The 17,931-nt window shown below is 61.9% G+C and overlaps 1 protein-coding gene across 11 annotated transcripts in view; it reads right to left on the bottom strand.

Annotated features, from left to right (window-relative positions):
- Positions 1 to 1,738: 1,738 nt before the first annotated feature.
- Positions 1,739 to 17,931, bottom strand: part of PEMT (phosphatidylethanolamine N-methyltransferase) — a 90,164-nt gene continuing 73,971 nt past the window's right edge. For 9 of the 11 annotated variants that reach the window (XM_070561207.1, XM_070561205.1, XM_070561201.1 and 6 more), the window contains exons 4-7: positions 8,089 to 8,234; positions 5,522 to 5,633; positions 2,382 to 2,456; positions 1,739 to 2,035 (exon numbers count right to left, since the gene is read on the bottom strand). In XM_070561207.1, coding sequence (XP_070417308.1) covers positions 1,978 to 2,035; positions 2,382 to 2,456; positions 5,522 to 5,633; positions 8,089 to 8,234 — 391 coding nt within the window. In that variant the 3' untranslated portion in view covers positions 1,739 to 1,977. The remainder of the gene's footprint in view (positions 2,036 to 2,381; positions 2,457 to 5,521; positions 5,634 to 8,088; positions 8,235 to 17,931) is intronic. The other 2 variants (XM_070561200.1, XM_070561197.1) reach the window with 1 other exon arrangement.

The raw sequence follows: 17,931 nt of genomic DNA, 5'->3' as shown, positions 1-17,931 counted from the left end.
TCAAAGGCTGTGTGCAGATGTCTTTGTGGAGGAGTGAGCTCTCTGTTCCTAGGGGTGTGCAAGCAGAGAGGCAAGGATTGAAGCATTGGGTAAAATCAGACCAGATGCCTCTTGTGGCCCTTCAGGTCCTGAGCCAGACTCAGAATTCCAGAAAGCAAAGAGAAAGCCTCAAGGAGCTCCACAAGTGACAAGGGAGGCCCAGCCAGCCCTGCCTGAGCACCTGCTGTATACACAAGGCAGGTATGACTGATGGCCATTTCACAGATGAGGAGACTGAGGCTCTGAGAGCTGTGCACACAGGTGGAGATCAAGATCACCCTGGTCCCCCAACTTGAACTGGGGAAAAGGCCAACCTTGTGTCCTTGGAGGGCTTGGGGCCCGCACAGGTAAGGCTGGGGCCAGGGGCAGGTCCCGTCCACACGGCTCTGCAGGCGGGCTGGACCAACACACCTCAAATGGTCACTCGGCGTGCTCCTCGTGGTGACACGAGGTCCACGAGGGGTTAGGAGAGCATGTCAGTGGGAACCAGAGACGCCAGGTTTGGCCTGAGTGGGGGCTGGGGCCTCGGGAGCCCCTTCTCTCTCAACGGCTCTCAGCCAGGCAATGGGGCACACCTCAGTTCCAGGCCACGAGCTGTTACTCAGGTACAAGCCACCCAGCCTCGCTGAGCCCCGAGTCCTCTGCTACCAAACAGAGTGACCCCTGCCTGTTTGGCAGTCATGAGACACAGTCAGTGTGGAGCCGGCCACAGAGCAGGTATGTGTCCAGAGTCCGTGGCCCAGCGCCCATCCCTTCCCCTCCCGCCCGGGCTCAAGCTGCGAGGCAGCTTTGGGGAAGCAAGCGAGCCCTCCTTCTCCCCAGCCCAGTCCCCCAACTGCCTGCTCTGTGCCAGCCCACAGGGGCACGCGCATCTCCACCCAGAGACAGGTCCCTCGTGGGCCCAACAGAGGTGAAGCGCCAGGCACAGGCTCAGGCACATTTAGACTCCCCTGATAACCCTCAGGACCCCCACAGAGGTGATCTGTCCCCACGGCCAGCTCATCTGGGTGTCATGGCCCAGGCTTCTGCAATTAGTGCCCCGGGGGTCCGGACCCTGGCCCAAGCCCTTGGCCTGACCCCAGGCTAACTAACATGCCTCCCTTGGGCTAACTAACATGCCCCCCCAGGCTAACTATCATGGCCCCCCCAGGCTAACTAACATGCCCCCCAGGCTAACTGACATGCCCCCCAGGCTAACTATCATGCCCCCCCGGGCTAACTAACATGCCCCCCCCCGGGCTATCATGCCCCCCCAGGCTAACTAACATGCTCCCCCAGGCTAACTAACATCCCCTCCCCCACGCTTCCAGGTCACTTTTTACATGTTCAGCACAGGTTTACTCTCTGGGCATTTTCCCAGGACGGCAGCTTACAGGGGCTGGGAGCCCATTGGCATGTGGGGCTGTCGGGCCACTGGGTGGGGTGATGACACCCCCACCCTGAGGCTGGGCTGGCTCCCCAAAGGGACGTGGCAGAAGAGAAGGTGCTGGGGCAGGGGTACAGTGGGTGGCACAGGAGGCCTGAACAGCTGGGCAGGCCCTTTCCTGCCACTCACAGATGGTGCTGCCCACCTCAGGGCTGCGATGCCTCAGTGAGCGGGCTGCTGCGCCAGCCTGGCCTGGAACCTGTGGGGAACGTCCCCCCAGATCCCCAAGTCCGCTCCTTCCCCACCTGGACGGACAGAGGCCTGGGGGCACGCTGGGGTCAGGAGGCCTTTATTGGTGAGTCAGGATGTGGTGGGGACAGAGGGGCGGGGGCCTCAGTGGCCACATGGCAGCATGTCCAGGGCCCCCAAGGCAGCGATTTGCAAGGCACTGGAGTGGCCCACACCGGGCACGAGCACCAAGCTGTGGCCAGGCACCGTTGTCCCCCTCAAAGGGCTTGTCACTTGGGGCAGGCCAGGAGCAGCAGAGCCCCACCGGGACGGCCGTGGCCCAGTCAGCTTCTCTTGTGGGACTGGGAGGCTTTCTGCCTGTAGATCTCGGCGGTGAAGGGCCTGTGGGGGCGAGGAGAGAGGCCAGGTCAGCAGGCCTTGGGGGCCATGCCACCTCCCAGGCCCTGCCTCCCGGAGCGTGGACAGAGCGAGGATATCCGAGTGGGACAACGAGGGCCCAGGGCCGCCTCGTCACCGCCTGTTGGGGCCCTCAGGCCCCACCGTGCCCCATCTAAGCTTCCTGAGTGCTGCTCTGACGGTGACCTGGTGTGGCCCAGCCAATGGGCAGCCTGGCCCGAGCTGCCCTGGTCGGGGGAAGGCTCTGGAGGGAGAGGCAGGGCCAGCTGGGCGGTCACACTGATGTCAGACAGCAGCCCTGGCTCCAGGGCCTGGGACACTGCCTACTCACTCCTCATACAGGACAGCGACCACGTAGATGAGGGCCACAACCACGGTCAGCAGCAGGCCGGCGGGGCTGGCGTGCCTGCAGAGAAGACGCCCAGTCAGTGGTCCAGCAGGGCCAGGCCCTCCCTGCCATGTTGGGGCCCTGCGGCCTGACGACATGCACCAGATGCCCCCCTTCCTGAGCCCAGCTTTCCCGCTCAGACCAGGGCCCCCGCCATGGGCATCCTGACCCATTGGCCAGCTCGCCGCCTGCCTGCCGGGGCTGCCTGGGGTCCTCAGGGCAGGCCCACACCACTTCTCTTGGGTCTCTACCTCGGCCGGGAGCTCAGGACAGAGCAGGCGCGAATCAGGGAAGGAGGGAACACAGGCCTCTCAGAATGGCTGAGTAGCCACGTGTCCTTTTCTGTGCAGGAGGATGCTGTTCTCACGTAAGGAGATTGTTTTCTCGAAATGGGTCCAGGTCCCCAAAGCCAGGTAGATTGTCTGAGGGCCTCTCCCCAGGCTCTCTGCTGTGACTGCCACACCGAGGAGCCTGGGAGCCTCTGCCGTCAGGCTGTCCCCCATCTTTTCTATAGTTACCTCTGATCCCACAGGCTCCATAGGGGCTTGGCCACTGGGTCGAGAGAGGGTGGGGAGCAGGCTCATGGGGCCACAGGAGAGCCCAGGAGCCAGTGGGCACATGGGCCCCAGGTGGGCTCTCTGTCCCCAGCCCTGCCTCCTTCACAGGAGCTCCAGGTGGGGCCCAGGGCCAGCGGGGAGGCTGGCGGGGGCGGGCAGCTTGATGTGTGCACCCTGCGGGGACCCTCTGCCCTACCCACTGCCCACATCCCAGGACACACACTGTCTGTCTGTCCGCCTGTGAGCTCTGGGAGGGACAGTGAAGACCTGAGCACTTCATGAAGGCTGTCCCCCTCCCCAGGGCTCCATTCAAATCACCCCTGAGGGCAGAGTGGGCCTCTCGTCCTTGCCACTGCCACATGGAGAGGCTAAGGCCAAACAGAGACCCCTCTGGGCTGAAAGGAACTCTGCCCCCGGAGCTTTGCTCACTGGCCTTAGTGTGGTGGCCCAGAGGCAGCAGAGTCCTCAACCCACGAGCCAGGCACCGGGGAGCCAGGGTGGAGCAGATAGCAGGCTGGACCCCGATGTGGGCAGACCTGCCGCCAGCCAGCCCAGAGGCCAGGGCTCCGTGGCCACAGCGACCCTAAGACTGATGACTCCATGCCTGGGAAACCAAGTTAACTAGGAGCCACTGAGGCCAGAGATGGGTGCAGCTCCTGCAGCTGGCCTCGGCTGCCCCCCAGGTGAGCCCCCGGCACTGGGCCCCAGATCGTGAGCCAAGCAGGCACCCCTGCTTGTAGTTATGTCTGTGTGAAACTTCCCTTTCAAAATGCTGTCACCCCCTGATCTTGACATCCTAACCACCCTGTGTGGACATGACCATCCCTCTCTGCAGGTGAGGAAACTGAGGTCGTGACCCACATGCCAGAGCCAGGCCTGGCCCTGAGCCTGGGTGGTGGCAGGGTCCAGGCATCCAGCTGTGCTTCTAGGGGAGGGGGTGTCTCATTCACGCTAGTGGGCTGGGAAGTGGGGGCCTGGTGAGGGTGCAAGGCCCTGGGCCCTGCTCTTGACCTAGTGCCCCAGGCATCCTGCCAGGGCTCCCCACACCTGGCTGCTCAGGCGCCAGGGAGCCCCATCTGTGGGGGCCCAGGAGGGAGACAGATGGACCGCAGCAGCCGAGGAGCAGCCCTGCTGGGTCAGCGTCTCACAGCCCAGGTGACTGCTCATCTCTAAGGAGCGCTCAGGCGAGGCTCCAGCCCCAGCACAGCACAGCACTGCACAGCTGATGTCCTCCTGACAGGGCCTCCTTAGGATGAGAACCCTGGCCTGACAGCCCTGAGGTGGGGGTGACCTGGGCACAGAGGAGACCCACGTGTGGCATCTGCCCTTGGAGAGCCCGTTTGAGCAGAGAGGAGACATCTATGGGGGAGCAGTCAGGGAGGGCTTCCTGGAGGAGGAGACATTTCCAGTTGGTTTTGGGAGGACCAACCGAGGGTACAAGTGGGAGAGAACAGCGTGTGCTCTGGCAGGGAGAAGGGAGGGGCTCCGCGTGGGGGAGGCGAGGCTGCAGTGGGGTCCTGCGTGGGAGATGCTCTGTGGAGCGGGTGAGTGTGCAGATACCCAGCCTGCCCCTCGGGAGCCTACTGCCAAGTCCAGGCGAGAGGCGCCAGGCTGGAAGGCAGGCGGCTGGGGACAGACTGGTCTGGAAGTCGGGCTGGGGTCCCAGTCAGACCCACGAGCCCCTCTAGCTCCTCCTCACTCAAAGCCCAGTGCTCGGATCTGGGGGCCTGGCTCCGAGCCCCGAGGGTGGGGGTTGGGAGGGAACATCTTGCTGACACTGCACTATTTGAGAGTCACTCCTGTGGGTCCTCTAACCTTTCTGGTCTCTGGAAGCACCTGTAACATTCTAGGCAGGTGGTTTTCAAGTGTTAAATAAAGAACCCTTTCCGCAAAAAACCTTCTGTGGAAGGAGCCCCAGTGCAGAAAACGGTCAGACAGGAACTGCTCTGCAGGCTGCGTGGTTTGAAGCCAGAGCCCACAGTGCTCCCTGTACTGGCCTCCTTGACTTTGGGGCCTCTGAGGGGCGTGAAGGGGAGGCCCGAGCCCCAGGGGTCACTTGTCAGTCCCCAGAGCTGGCGGAGGCAGACAGCAGTCAGCCCTGGGCCCCGGTGCCCCCTCTGCACAGACGCACCCCTGCCGGGCTGGAGGCCGCCAGGGCCGTCCAGCCCTGATGTCCTAGCACACGGTCAGCAGCCAGTGGTACATGGGCCAAGGTCGTCTTTACGTTTTTAAATTGTTAAAAAAAAGAATCAAAAGAATATTTTGTGACACATGAAAACTACATGAAATTCAAATTTCAGCGTCCGTGAATGAGGCAGTGCTGGCCTGGCCATGCCCATTTGCTTAGTGCTGGCTCGGGGCTGAGCCCACCAGCCCTTTCAGGAGAGTGCGCCAGCCCCTGTTCTAGGATGCTGGTTGTTCCACAGATGAGGGACCCTGACACCATCCTCAGGCTCCCAAATGCCGCGGGCTGACCGTGGTCCTTGCGGACGTGGCCATCAGGGAGCGGGGAGGCCTGCTACTCACATGATGGCCCAGCCCAGGTAATTGGCCGTGCTGCCCCAGTACATGGGGTTGTCCAGAAGGTTGAATGGGAACGTGGTCACTCTTGCCTCCTTAAGGATCCCGAAGTAATCACCTGTGGACAGTAGGGCAGGAGCGGAGGGTCACATCCTGGCCACACCATTACTGAGGGAGGCCTCCGGGCTCAACCTGGGAGGGCCTGCCCTCCAGGAGGCTCCAGGCCAGGGGGGAGCAGGTTTAACAGTGTGCTGAGTGAGGGGGCACCCCGGGTGGTGGGCCACTGAGACCACAGGCATGCAGACACCTCAGAGGGCACGAGGTCTCCAGGGTGCTGGAGACGCAGCTGAGGCGCTGAGCCCTACCCCACTGCCATCTGCTCCTCTCCTCTGTGCCTCTGCACAGGCTGTTCCCTCTGCTTAGGATGCCTCTCCCTGATCTGCATACAGCAAGCCCTCTTCCCGCTCTGGACTTCTCTCCCGCGGCTCAAGGTGCCTCCTGACGGAGACCCTTCCCACCTGCACTGTCTCAGCAGGCCTGCCTCCTGCCCATGCCCTCCCTCCTTGCCCCAGATGTGGCCTCAGCGAGTTCCTCCCCACCCCTAGGGAAACAACAGGGGCTGCTCTGCTCCTCCACCCTGGGCCCCCACTCGGGAGGTCAGCCCTCGTATTGCCGCTTTCCCACCAGCAGCTGGCCCGGAGCAGCTGGTCACAGTACAGAGTGTGACCATCGGACGGCTGATCCCAGACAGGCCAGTGACCCAGCCCTCGCCTCCCCCCGCAGTGCTCAGCCCCTAGCACAGCGGCCGCTCCGTGAAGGGCACTGCCCTGTTCTCTCGCTTCCTCTCCCCAGAAGTCCCTTGGAGCTTTCTCCAAGCAGAAGTAGGGCAGCCGCAGCAGGAGGGATGGCAGGAGCTGCGTCACTTGTTGTCTGGGACAAAGGGTGCAGGGCCGAGGAGCCGCCCAGGGGCTGCAGGAGGCTTTTTCCCAGGAGGCAGGAAGTGGGGCTGCAATTGGAGGAAGGTGGCACAGAAACCCGCTTTGGGGTGACTCATGGCAGGGACTTCCAGAGCCCAGTGGGCCCCTCAGAGTTTCTGGGCCATTTCTTTGAGGGGATGGGGGGGGCGCTGCGGTGGCTGCTATCCTCAGGCTCCTTCCCACTCACCCCACCCCGCCTCACCCCTCCACAGGGCTTTCCCCACCCAGCCCTGACCATGCAGTGGACCCCCACACTGCCTGGGGGCTCCACCAGCCCCTTCCTCAGCTCTCTGCCCACTCTGCCCGTGGCACTTGTTGCTGGAGGGCTGTTTACCCCTGGGCTCCAGAGGACCGGAACCACACAGCACGGTGCCCCTCCCTGGGCCCCAGCCTCTCCTCCCTCCCGTGGTCCGCACCCGGCTCTGCCAGGCCCACACTGTGATCCCCCCCTCCTCCCTGGCCCCCTGGTCTCAGCCCCACCAGTCCATCCTCCTTACTGCTGGGAGAGGACCCCTCTTCTGGCCCCCGCCTCCCTCGGAGTGAAGCTCCGTCCCCTGCATGGCCTTCAAAGACCCATGTGTGGTGCCCCTGCCCCAGCCTGCAGCCCTGGCCCCACTGGCCCCTGTGCACCAGCCACCCTGCCCTTGAGTTTGCTGTTTGCACACAGGCCTTGCCTTCCCACCCACTCCCACCCGGCAGACCCAGGCGACCCGACTCCCCCTCTTCCTAGGTCCCTGCCTGCATGCCCTCTTCTAGCAGCGGGCTGCCTACGGCTCCTGCCTGAGCACGAGGCACGGAACTGCCTGCTGGAGCCCACTGCTGTGGGCACCCCAGCCCGCGCTGGGCCCACGGCAGGGCGGCCGGGAGCGCTGGCCCTCAGAGGATGGCTACTCCCGAATGCGCCTCACCTGCCCACGCACATGAGCTCCTCGGGAGCTGCGGGCCCCTGCTGCAGCCTGCCCTGCCCGGCCTGAAGTCTACAGCCCCGCCGACCGTGGATAGAGACACCCAGGCAAGCTGAGGGCGCCGGAGGCCACCCCGGGCCCTGGAGGAAACAGGCAGGACCCCCCCGCCGCCCGGTGAAGGGCTGAGAGGGAGGAGGATCCGGGAGCCCCTGACCCAGCACGTCAGAGAGCCAGCACCGTGTGCCACCTGGGGCTCCCTCTGTGGGCAGTGCTGCCCTCCTTTCTTGCTCTGCCCCTCCCCGAGGCTGCTCTCCTTCTGGGGCTTGCAAGTTGCTGGAAGTTGCTGATGTCCTGAGCACGTCCGGCCCGGCCAGCACTGGGCTCCCAGCCTGAAAGCATGGCAGCTGCAGGCAGGAGGGCCTGCAGAGGAGGGACAGCGCCACCTCTCACCTGCCCCAGACCTGCACCAGCACCCGCTTGTGGCCCAAATGCAGCAGACCTAAATCTGCCTGGCCTGGCAGCCAAGCAGCCAGCCAGCTTCCTGAGCTAAGCATGGACAGGCCAAGGCCAAGAGCAGGAAAGCCAGCCCCACAAGACACCACAGATGGCAGGGCAGTCGGCCACCTGGCCCCAACTCCTCCCCTGAACCCCGAGTGGGTCTGCTCAAGGTCCACAGCCTTTGGGGTCTTACCTAGGAAGGTCCCGGTGAAGCCCAGTGCAAAGAAGCTGGAGAGCACAAACACAGTGCCCACTCCCAGGAGCGCAAGGCCCACGCAGTAGGCCACGGGGTTATCCAGACTCTCCATCTTGGGCTGGCTTAGCATGGCCTGCGTGAAGCTGTGGGGCAGGGGACAGGGGAGACAGGAGGTCACTGATGTGGAGAGGGGGCCACCCCACCCTTCCTGCCCCTATCCTTCATGTGGCCCCCAGAGCAGCCAGTTCATGGGTCTCAAACTCAGCGCCTGCTGGGGCCAGGCAGGTTACACAGTGGCTGCAGGTGGAGTGCACCTGGAGACCACCATCCTGCCCAAGGGGTGCTGCCCTGCAGCAGCAGCCCCCTGCCACCACCAGGGAAGTGACCAGAATGTGCCCAGGTGTGCCAGATCTTTTGGTTTTTCAAGATAAGTCAGAAATGCTGACTCGTATGTGAAATATCCTAATTTTTAGAAACAGGCAAGGCATGAAAACCATTTTGGACTCTGTAAATGTCAGAAGGCTGGATTCAGCCCACAGGCTACCAGTTTGCAAATTCCGTTCGTATCTAGTTGGCAACTGGTACTGCAGAGGCAAGCGGGGCTCAGGAGGTTAAAGATGACACCCCAGGTAGTGCGGCAGGCCCCAGGGCCCACGTGTCTCTGCAGCGGGCGTGTGCCACACGTGACCGTGGCGTCCCACTCCCCGAGTGGACTCGGCACCCTGAAGCCTGGGGCACGCTCTGCCCCTTTCCCGCCTCCACGGCCCCTGCGCAGGGCTGGCTGCATCCCAAGCGGCACCTCAGAGACTCAGGATGTCTCCCCTCCACACCTGAAATGCCCTTAGCAGTCTCCCTTTGGGGCCAAGCCATGGAAGGCCTAGTTAAAAGACAAGTGAGTTGACCAAAATGGTGACTCTGCTAGTGGTTTTGGAGGTTCAGGTTCTCCAGTTGGCTCCTGAAGACTGGAAGGCCTGGTGTGAGTAGAGCAAAGCGACTAGGCTTGGGGTGATACGCAGGAGCAAGGCTCAGGGGCTGCCTCATTGTGGGGGAACAGGCCCTGGCAGGAGGGACACACTCAAAGGAAAGGATGTGCACGGGAGCTAGTGCATGCACGTACCACAGACACACGCTTCCCATTCCCCCCCGATCATAACACTCAGAAGAGACAGGGAGATCTCCTGCCTCATGCAGGGCATCGACTTGTATTCACTCTTTACCAGGTACCTCCTAGCAGGGCAGCTCACTATCCACCCACTCACTCATCCATTCACCTGTCTATCCATCCATCTACATCCATCCATCTGTCCATCTATTAGTCTACCCGCTATCCATTCATCCATCTACCCACTCATCCACATATCCATCCACCCACCCATGTCCCCCTCCATCCAACTGCCCATCCATCGTCCCATCTCTCCACCCACCCTCCCTCCATCCATCTTTCCGTCTATCAATCTGTCCTCTATCCATCCGTGCGCCTATGCATCTGAGCATCCATCATAAGGTACCTCTGTTTGCCAGGTTCTTCCAAGCAGAACAAACTCATCATCTTCATTCATTCATTCCATTGGTAAATTCACCTTGTAAAACTATCCTCATGTGAAGCTAAAAACTGCCTCCCTGGAACTCTTTCCTCAAACTATTTTCAGCTCTTAGAGAACAGAGGCTGTTCCTCCTTCCTGTGAGGATCTCCCTGGCACCTGGCACACACCAGGCAGAAAGGGTTATTGTCCATGTTCATCAACTCGAGGGGACACGGCACCCCTCGCCCCAGAGTGCAGGAAGGGGGACTGGGAGAAAGGTCTGGAAACAAACAGCAAACAGGACACTGCACAGAAGCCTGCATGGTGACCTGGCAAACAGGGGCACATGGGTCAGGCACACCTGGCCACCGGTCACACTGCCCACACCCCCAACTCTCCACCCACCACTGCCCTCCCTCTGTCCTCCTGCTGCTCGGGCTCAGGGTCACCCTGCAGCTCCAGGCTGAGCCGCCAGGACTGACTCAGGGTCACACAGCCAGTGTTGTGCGGGCCGCCAGCCCATGCCCTGCCCTTCCATGCCCTCACCTGACTTCCCACTAAACCAGCAGACCTACCCTCTATGCAGCCCAAGGACCCAGGTACACCTTCCACCCTGCAGACACCGGCAGCCGAGGCCACAGAGCAGCCAGTTTTGGCACCCAGCCCCACATCTCCCATCTATAGATGGTGGGAGGGGGCATGGAGAGGGGGCAGGCTCTGGCAAGGCTGACTGCCCTGCTCAGGACAGGCTCAAAGGCCAGCCCCCTGGCTCCGTGGCTACCACCGCACTGGGGACCACGCAGCAGAGAGTATTTGTGTGTTGGGGGTGATGCTCAGACCTCCACACTCTTGTGGGCTGGGTGACCCCCACTGCCTGGCCCTGGACCCTGCCTGCCTACCTGTTTTGCTCTGGCACCTGTATCTCCGTTCCCTGGGCTGACTCCTTACCCCCACAGGACAATGAGGCCTGCTGGCACCATCTAACTGGACACGAGCTGCCCACAGCCCAGCATACTCATCTGCCTCAAGTTCTCTGGGGGGTGCTCTGTGGCAGCCCACTAAAAATGCTGAGGGCTCCTGGCAGAAGAGCAAGATTGGAGTTCAGACAGACCTGGTGGCCTGGGCCTGTTACCCCATCTCCCCGTGCGAGCCCGGCTGGTGGCTGTGCAGGCGGGAGCAGGGCCAGGCAGGGCTGTGCATGGGGCTTTGTGGACTGTGGGAAGGACAGAGGAGGGAGCCGGGGATGAGTCCGCATGACGGAGCACCGGGCACCGCAGGACAGGCACACTAGACAGGGGCCCAGAAGGCCACGGTGAGGCTTAGCTGAGATGTGACAGAAGAAATTTGCCATGGGAAGCAGGCGGGCAGGGAGAGCATTCCAGAAAGAGGAAGGGCCGGGTCTGGACTTCTGAAAGCTCAGGACAGGAGAGTGACGTGAAGGAGCCCGCAGAGGGGCCTCGTTGGCCTGTGTGAGATCTGCAGTGCTTTCTCTGTGGTGGGAGGTCACTGCTGGGAGCAGCAGAGCGGGGGACCAGTCAGGCTGTTGCAATAGTTGGGTTAGCGCCGGGCGGCTGGGGCCGAGGGAGCCCTGCCTCAGCCGGATATGGGGCTCGAGAGAAGCGGCCGGGGGCTGCGGGGCTGCGAGCTGGGTGGGCTCCAGCTCCCCTGCCTGAGGTCATTTGCGGCTTCGACGCAGCAGGCTGCCTGCGGGGGCGCAGGGCAGACAGAGGGGAGCCCTCTCCGTCCCACGCTGTCTGGAGCGGCTTCCCTGGGGGATGGCTCTGCAGGAAAAGCCATCTGGCTGGAAGCAGGTGGAGATGCCTGACGAAGGGCAGACCTAGGGCCGGTGGCCCTGATGTGGCCTCGTGGCTGCCCCAGACTTGCCCCTGGGCCTCTTTTCCATTCCTTCACCAGAGGGAGGAGAGGGTCCCGCAGGGCAGCACCTTTCCAAGCACCCTCGGCACCTCGGCGCGCAGCTCCCCACAAAGGGCTCTGGGCCGTTCGCTCGAGGTCACCGGCCTTCCCGGGGTTTCTGTTCGGGCGCCCTTTGCACACAACAGGCAGCATGCTCCAGGGCCAGGAGCGGCGGGTTTTCGGACTGGTCCCAGTGAGGTGACCTGTGCTGTTCCGGCTCCTCCATTAAGCCAGGAAAGCACAGTCCATTCCACATGGAAAATTAAGGAAGGGATGAGTGGCTGTGTGGGCCCTGCACTCCGGACGAATGAAGTCAGAGGAGGCAATTTCCTTGGAAACAGTCTGCGCTGGGGGTGGGGGTGGAGAGACTCCTTCATTTGTCTCAGGTTCTATTTTCCAAACTTGGATTGAGCTTCCCGTCACTGTGTGACGAGCCACCTGCGCTGCACTCCCCTGCAGCCAGGAGTTGGGTGGAGATGGGGGCGGGGCGCCGCCATGCCCAGGCCTGTTCCCATTCTCTCTGCACCTGACAAACCTCAGCCATTCGAGGTGCGTCTCCATGACGGGTCTGGTGAGCACGAACTGCTGCTCACGTCCTGTCTCCCCATCTCAGGCTCAGGGCACCTCGCACCCCATACTTCGCCCCGTACTAAGCAAAACCATCCACGAAAGTAGGCGTCTGACGGGCTTACTTGTTTTTTTCTAGCATACATTAAAATTAACATCTAACTGCTAAAACAAACAAAATGTTCATCTATGTCACCCCCCAAAATCATCAAGGGACTAGAATTTAGCGCTATGTTGGTGTGTACCAACTCTGCACATTTGAACACATCACCTTCTCAAAGTGTTTCCCAAACCCATCTCAGCCAGGAGAGGGTCTGTCGCCTCTTACCAGTCAGGAAGGATTCAGGTTCGGGTAGGACGGGCAGAACCCCAGGCCAACGGCTCCACCCGCCTTCCCAGCCCGAGAACAGTGGGAACACGCACCAACATCTCCCACAGCCCCGCAGGCCTGGGGCTCCCAGGCTGACAATCAGCCTCCTCGTGGGCCTTGGGGCGGGAAGGCAGCTGGGGCAAGGGTCCTCTTCTCCTTGCCTAGCTGTGGGTCCTATGCCCACGGCTCTGCAGGGGAAGGCCCCCTCTGCCTGGCCCTGGACCCGCCACCCCAGCCCCCTGTTGAGGTGCACCCACCCTTCCCCTGCTCCTACTCCCGGGCCCCTTTGCTCCAAGTAGCCAAACCTAGTTCCCCACCCCCTCCTGGTGAGAGGCCAGTTCTCCAGCTGCCCACCTGGACCCTGCCCCACCCCTTCCACCTGCACCGACTGTGGGCCTTCAGGCTTCTGCTTCCAAAGGTCCCGACATGCACCCCCCTACACAGCCCACTGACCCAGGCAGGTGACAACAGAACTCCAGGCATCAAGGGGTGAAAGGTGTCTGAAGGGAGCCCCTTGTTCCCCCAACCAGCCACCAGTTCTCAGGGTTCTAAGCTGGCATGGGCCTCCGGCTGCCCCCAGCGCAGGCCTGGCCTCCACCTGCCTCCTGCCCCAGCCTCCTGCTGGTGCACCTCCACCCGTTGCCCGTGCCTCCACCTCTAACCAGGGCCCTTCCCTCATGGTAGACCCCCAATGGCCCCACAGCCTGCAGAGTTACAGCTGACCCCACCTGCCCTCCCACTCCCTCAGCCTAGAACTCCCTTTCACAGCAGGGCAGGCAGACCCTCAAGGGGCTGCTCAGGGCCCTGGAGCGCATGCTCTGCGTAATCGGCCCCCTGAATGCAGGCAGACTCATGAACACCACCATCTCCCTCCCGTGATGGGGCAAGGTCAGGACATTTCTCTGATGGAATTAAGGTCCTGGTCAGTTGACCCTGCTTTAATTGGAAAGGAGATTACCCTGGGTGGGAGGGGCTTTCAAAGAGGTCTGGAGGTCAGAGAGAGAAGTCAGAGAGACTTTCCTACTGGCCTGGAAGAAGCCGACAGCAGTGGTAGGCAGACTCTGGGAGCTGAGGGCCTCGTCCTACAGCCACAAGGAACTAAGTCCTGTGCATACCCAGGGAGCCTGGGGGAGGCCCTGACCCCTTTTCTGGCTGTGCTCTCACTGCACCATTTGATGGACCCCCTGCAGTAAACTGTTCCCCGTCTGCTCCCTTCGCTTGCTCCTTCGTGTAGCCACAGGCCATAGGCCTGTCCTGACCACGTCTGTGAGCAGTTCCAGGTGGGCATGGATGCAGCAATGACTAGCACACAGACGGCCACAGGGAAGAGAGCCACACATGTGCTGACATCCGCCTATTCGGTCAGTCTACGCGCAGGGTGCACCTGCCCCCAAGCAACTAACAATCAGGTGAGGGAGCTTTGCTCCCTCTACCCCTGGCCACAGCCCTGCTCCTGCTGAACAGTGCACCCCAGCCCCTGAGCGGGAGCCGTCCGCCCCTGGTCTCCCTGCCCTGTGCTTGCATGCCCATTACCACAAGCCCCCGGAAAATTCTGAGGCATACTGGAATACAACTCCATCAAGTGACTGATGAAGGGCACCAGAGGCTCCCTGATGCCCCGAGCACCTCTGAGCACCTGCCCTGAGGCCGCTGTCTGGAAGGAGGACAGCAGAGTAGGGAAGGCTGCGGTGCCTTCCTGGCTGTCTGTACAGCACTGTCCCGACAGGTTCACTACTGGGCAGCGGCTCCAGGCTGCCCGGCTCCCGCAAAGGCCAGCTGTGCAGAGGCTGTGCCAGCTGGGGAGGCTTTGATGGACGCCCAGAGCCCATCAGGCCTCGCTCCTCCTTCAAGCCTCTGCACTAACTGCCTCCAGAGACCCAGCCTGCTCTTCCTGCCAGCAGCCCCCAGCCACCTCCGGCTGCCCAATAGTGAGCTCCCTCTGAGCCAAGCAGTGCGAGGTGGGGTTAGCTCAAGAAGACCCAGAAGCCCCTGCAAATTCTAACACCGACTCAGTTCATTCATTCCCTCCCCTGCTCTGAAACCCCTGTGGCTCCCTCTCCTCCCACATCCCAGCTGCTGCTTGACCCCAGGCATCTCATCCAACCCGACCCACCACACGCTGCCCATCGCTAGACCACCCCACCCCAGTCCAGTGCCCAGCCCAGGCCAGTTTGCTGGGGGTGTGTGTGCAAGTGGAGGAAGCGAGGCCCCCCCCCCCCATTTCCGAGGGGTCCCCTTGGCCCAGGTCACATGCTGGTCAGGAACCAGCCAAGGGACCTGGGCAAGCCCTCCTGCTGCAGGGCCAAGAGAGGCAGGGGCTGAGACAGCAGACAGACTGTGTGCAGGCTGCTTAGGAGAGTGGTGCCTCCACACAGGGACAGTGTGGTGGTGACAGAGAATGAGGCAGACCCACGGCTGCTGTTCTGCAACAGCCTACGCCCAGCTCCGATAAGCGAGCCCACCACGCACCGGCCATGTGCACAGTGGCGCATGCCTGTACAGGGTTTCAGTAGGGATGCTCTTGCAGGGGGCACCAAGAAACGGGTAACAGAGGGCCCGGAAGGGCAACCAGGCCAAGAAAGGGAGGCTGGGTTTGCGCCACGCAGCCTCAAATGCTGCTCTCATCAAGTGGACCACATGTGAACGGGTGACCTGTAGCTGGCTAAGCAGAGGGTGCCAGCAGGCTTGGAGGACGTCTGGAGGCAGCAGCAGGAAGAGGCCCCGTATTCCTCTGCCCCATCCAGTCCCCACTCCTCCGGGGCCTGCAGATCTGCAGCTCCTTGAGAATGGGCACCTTGTTGCCACCAAAAAACCACGAAGTAAGGGCCATTCTGAGCACCCACTTACGCCAGCCCTGCCAGAGGGGCTTCTCCTGCTGGGCAGCTGAGGACCCTGAGGCTGGAAGGCCACGGTGGGGCAGAATGGATCCAGGCCTGTCTCAGGCAGCCCCCTTTTCCCACGGGAGAGTGCTGTGGGAAGGCAGGCAGAGCATCTGTAACCCCGACCCTGTGACCAAAGTCGGAGCGGGGCCCGGGGAGAGGAGGGCCGGGCAAGGAGGGGGCAACTTGTTTACACACCTGGAGCTCTCACCAGTGTTTAGAGACCTCACTGGAGCCTCCCAGCCATCCCCTGACCTTTCTTTCTCCAAGGTCCAAGGTCAGCTGGGCCCCCAGTGCAGGCTCCTTCCATTCTGCACTTAGCCTCAGTACTCACTGAGCCAGGCGCAGTGCTCGGCCCTGGGGATAAACGGCTCACGGGACAGAACACAGTCTTGAGCCTCCTGGAGCTTACGGTCTGTCGAGAGGCGGGTCTCACGTCAGCCCTGACAACTGGATGAGGTGCTGAGGGCCGTGCAGGAGCCGAGTTAGAGCTAGCTCCCACAGCGGGGTTTCTGCACATAGGGTGCAGTCAGGGAGGGCTCTCTGGGAGGCGCCATAGAAGCTGAGAGCTAAAGGTGGAGGAAGGGGTAGGGCAGAGGCCCTGCCATGGGAATTCGGAGGGGCCAGGTGAGGAATCTGGGCGTTATCCTTCCTGCAGTGGGAAGCCGGGGTAGGGGTGTAAGGCAGCGATGACACGGTCTGATTCTCACTCTAACAAGATGCTGTGCAGCTGTGGAGTGAGGAGACTGCTGCGTGGTTCAGAGAGACAGGGAAGGGAGCAGGGATGGATCCCGGGGCTGGAACCCAGGGTGCATTACAGGTTGTGCTGCGGGACTGAGCAGGGAAATTCAGAAAGCAACCAAGGCTGCCCCCAAGGCTTCTGCTTGAGCAAGTGGGGAGACGGGGCTCCATAACCGAGGGTGGACAGACAGGGAAATCAGAACTCAGCCCTGAGACAGAGAAGCTCCCTGGGGAAGGCCACACGGCCGGGACAGCCAGGTTTGCCACCTGACTCCGCCACTCACCAGCTGTGGCCCCCATCTGATGTGTGGGCTCAAATGCCCAACCCCAAGGCTCTTGTGACCATGGGTGCCACAGGCAGGAGGCAGCGTGGCTGCCCACACCTGGTACTCAGCATTGGTGGTGACTTGGGGCATGGATGGGTACCTCTAGACCCCTGGGCCATACTCCTGACTAGGCTGAGGGCTGTGGGGCTCAAGCCCTCTCCTGGCAGAGCACAGGCCCTGACTGCAATCCCAGCATGCTCTGGGGTGGGGGCGAGCTCTCTCCAGCCTCTGCTCTTCCTCAGCCTCACCACTCCTAGAGACCTGGGAGCGTGTGCCTGGGGTCCAGAGGGGTCCCTGGGTCAGGGCTTGCAGAGAAGCAGGCCCCCCATGGTCCTGCTGGAGGGGCCTGCACTCCCAGCTTGGGCTCAGATGGGCTACTGACTCCCACCCTCTTGATGGCAGCCCAGGGCCCCTCCATTGTAAGGGGCACACTCATATGGCAGGGTGGGCAAAGTGGACCATTCCCCTCTCCCGCCAAACTTCCTACTCCTATGAGCCCAGCCCAGGGGGAGTGCACTAGCATTGTGACCACTGCATTCCCTGGGCCTAAATAAATCGAGTCTTTCCTCCCCAAGCTGCGGCTGAGCCTGAAGCTGTCAGATCTCCCACCATCTCAGGCTCCATGGGCTGGAAAACCTTGAACAAATCATTGCTTCTTGCCATGCCTCACTTTCTTCATCTGTGCAATGGGCCCCCTTCTCTGCCCTACAAATGTGAAAATGCTCCTTTGGGGCCAGCAGACCCAGAGACCCCGTAGGCAGGGCTGTAAGCCAAGTCCCCTGCCCCTTTGTGCCATAGATAGGCCTCTCTGGAGAATGTCTTCATGTCATTCAACCCATGGTGACAGGTGCCATGGGCCCCGCCCCTCTGAGGACCATGACCCTTGAGATACCCATCCTGGCCTGGAGCAAAGGAAGTAGGAGATGAGAGGCAGCCTGAAAGGCCAAGAAGCACAGGCTGGAGGCAAAGGTCCAATGGGGAAGGCCAGCCTTGGCAGAGCCCCTCCCAGCCACACTCCCTCAAGGTGAGAAGACATCGAGGGTGGAAGGCAAAGGCACCCTGGATGTGGAGAGGGCAGGCCAGGCCACCCTCTCTCCATGTGTGAGTGTGGGAGTGAGGGTCCCCTGCCCGTGGCAGCTACAGAGGCCACTTCCCAGGAGCCAGGGAGGAGTACCCAGCATCATGCTCCACCTCCTCAGCCTGTGCCTGCAGGGCGGGGCCACGGGGACCGTGGGGGCTGTCCAAAGGAGCAGCTGCCACCTGGTGATGGCTCCCACGTGTGGAGACTGGAATTCTCACGTGTGATTTCTCATTTTTCAAAGCACTGCAGGGGCCATGGTCAGGCCACGAGCTAGTGTGCTCTGCGATGGTTCTCACAGAACCCAAGAGGTGAGCCGCTGAGGCTCAGGGACGGGCTGCGCTGGGCTTGGCCACGTCCGACCGCCTGACCCCACTCTCCTTCCTCCACAGCTGACCCTGCTCCCCTCACCTCACTTGGCCTCTGGGCAGCAGGGCTTGCT

This window comes from Equus przewalskii, chromosome 10 (genome assembly GCF_037783145.1).
Source record: "Equus przewalskii isolate Varuska chromosome 10, EquPr2, whole genome shotgun sequence".
In the NCBI taxonomy this organism is placed as follows: domain Eukaryota; kingdom Metazoa; phylum Chordata; class Mammalia; order Perissodactyla; family Equidae; genus Equus; species Equus przewalskii.
Note: the sequence above shows the minus strand (reverse complement) of the source record. Positions and strands in the feature narration are given on the sequence as shown.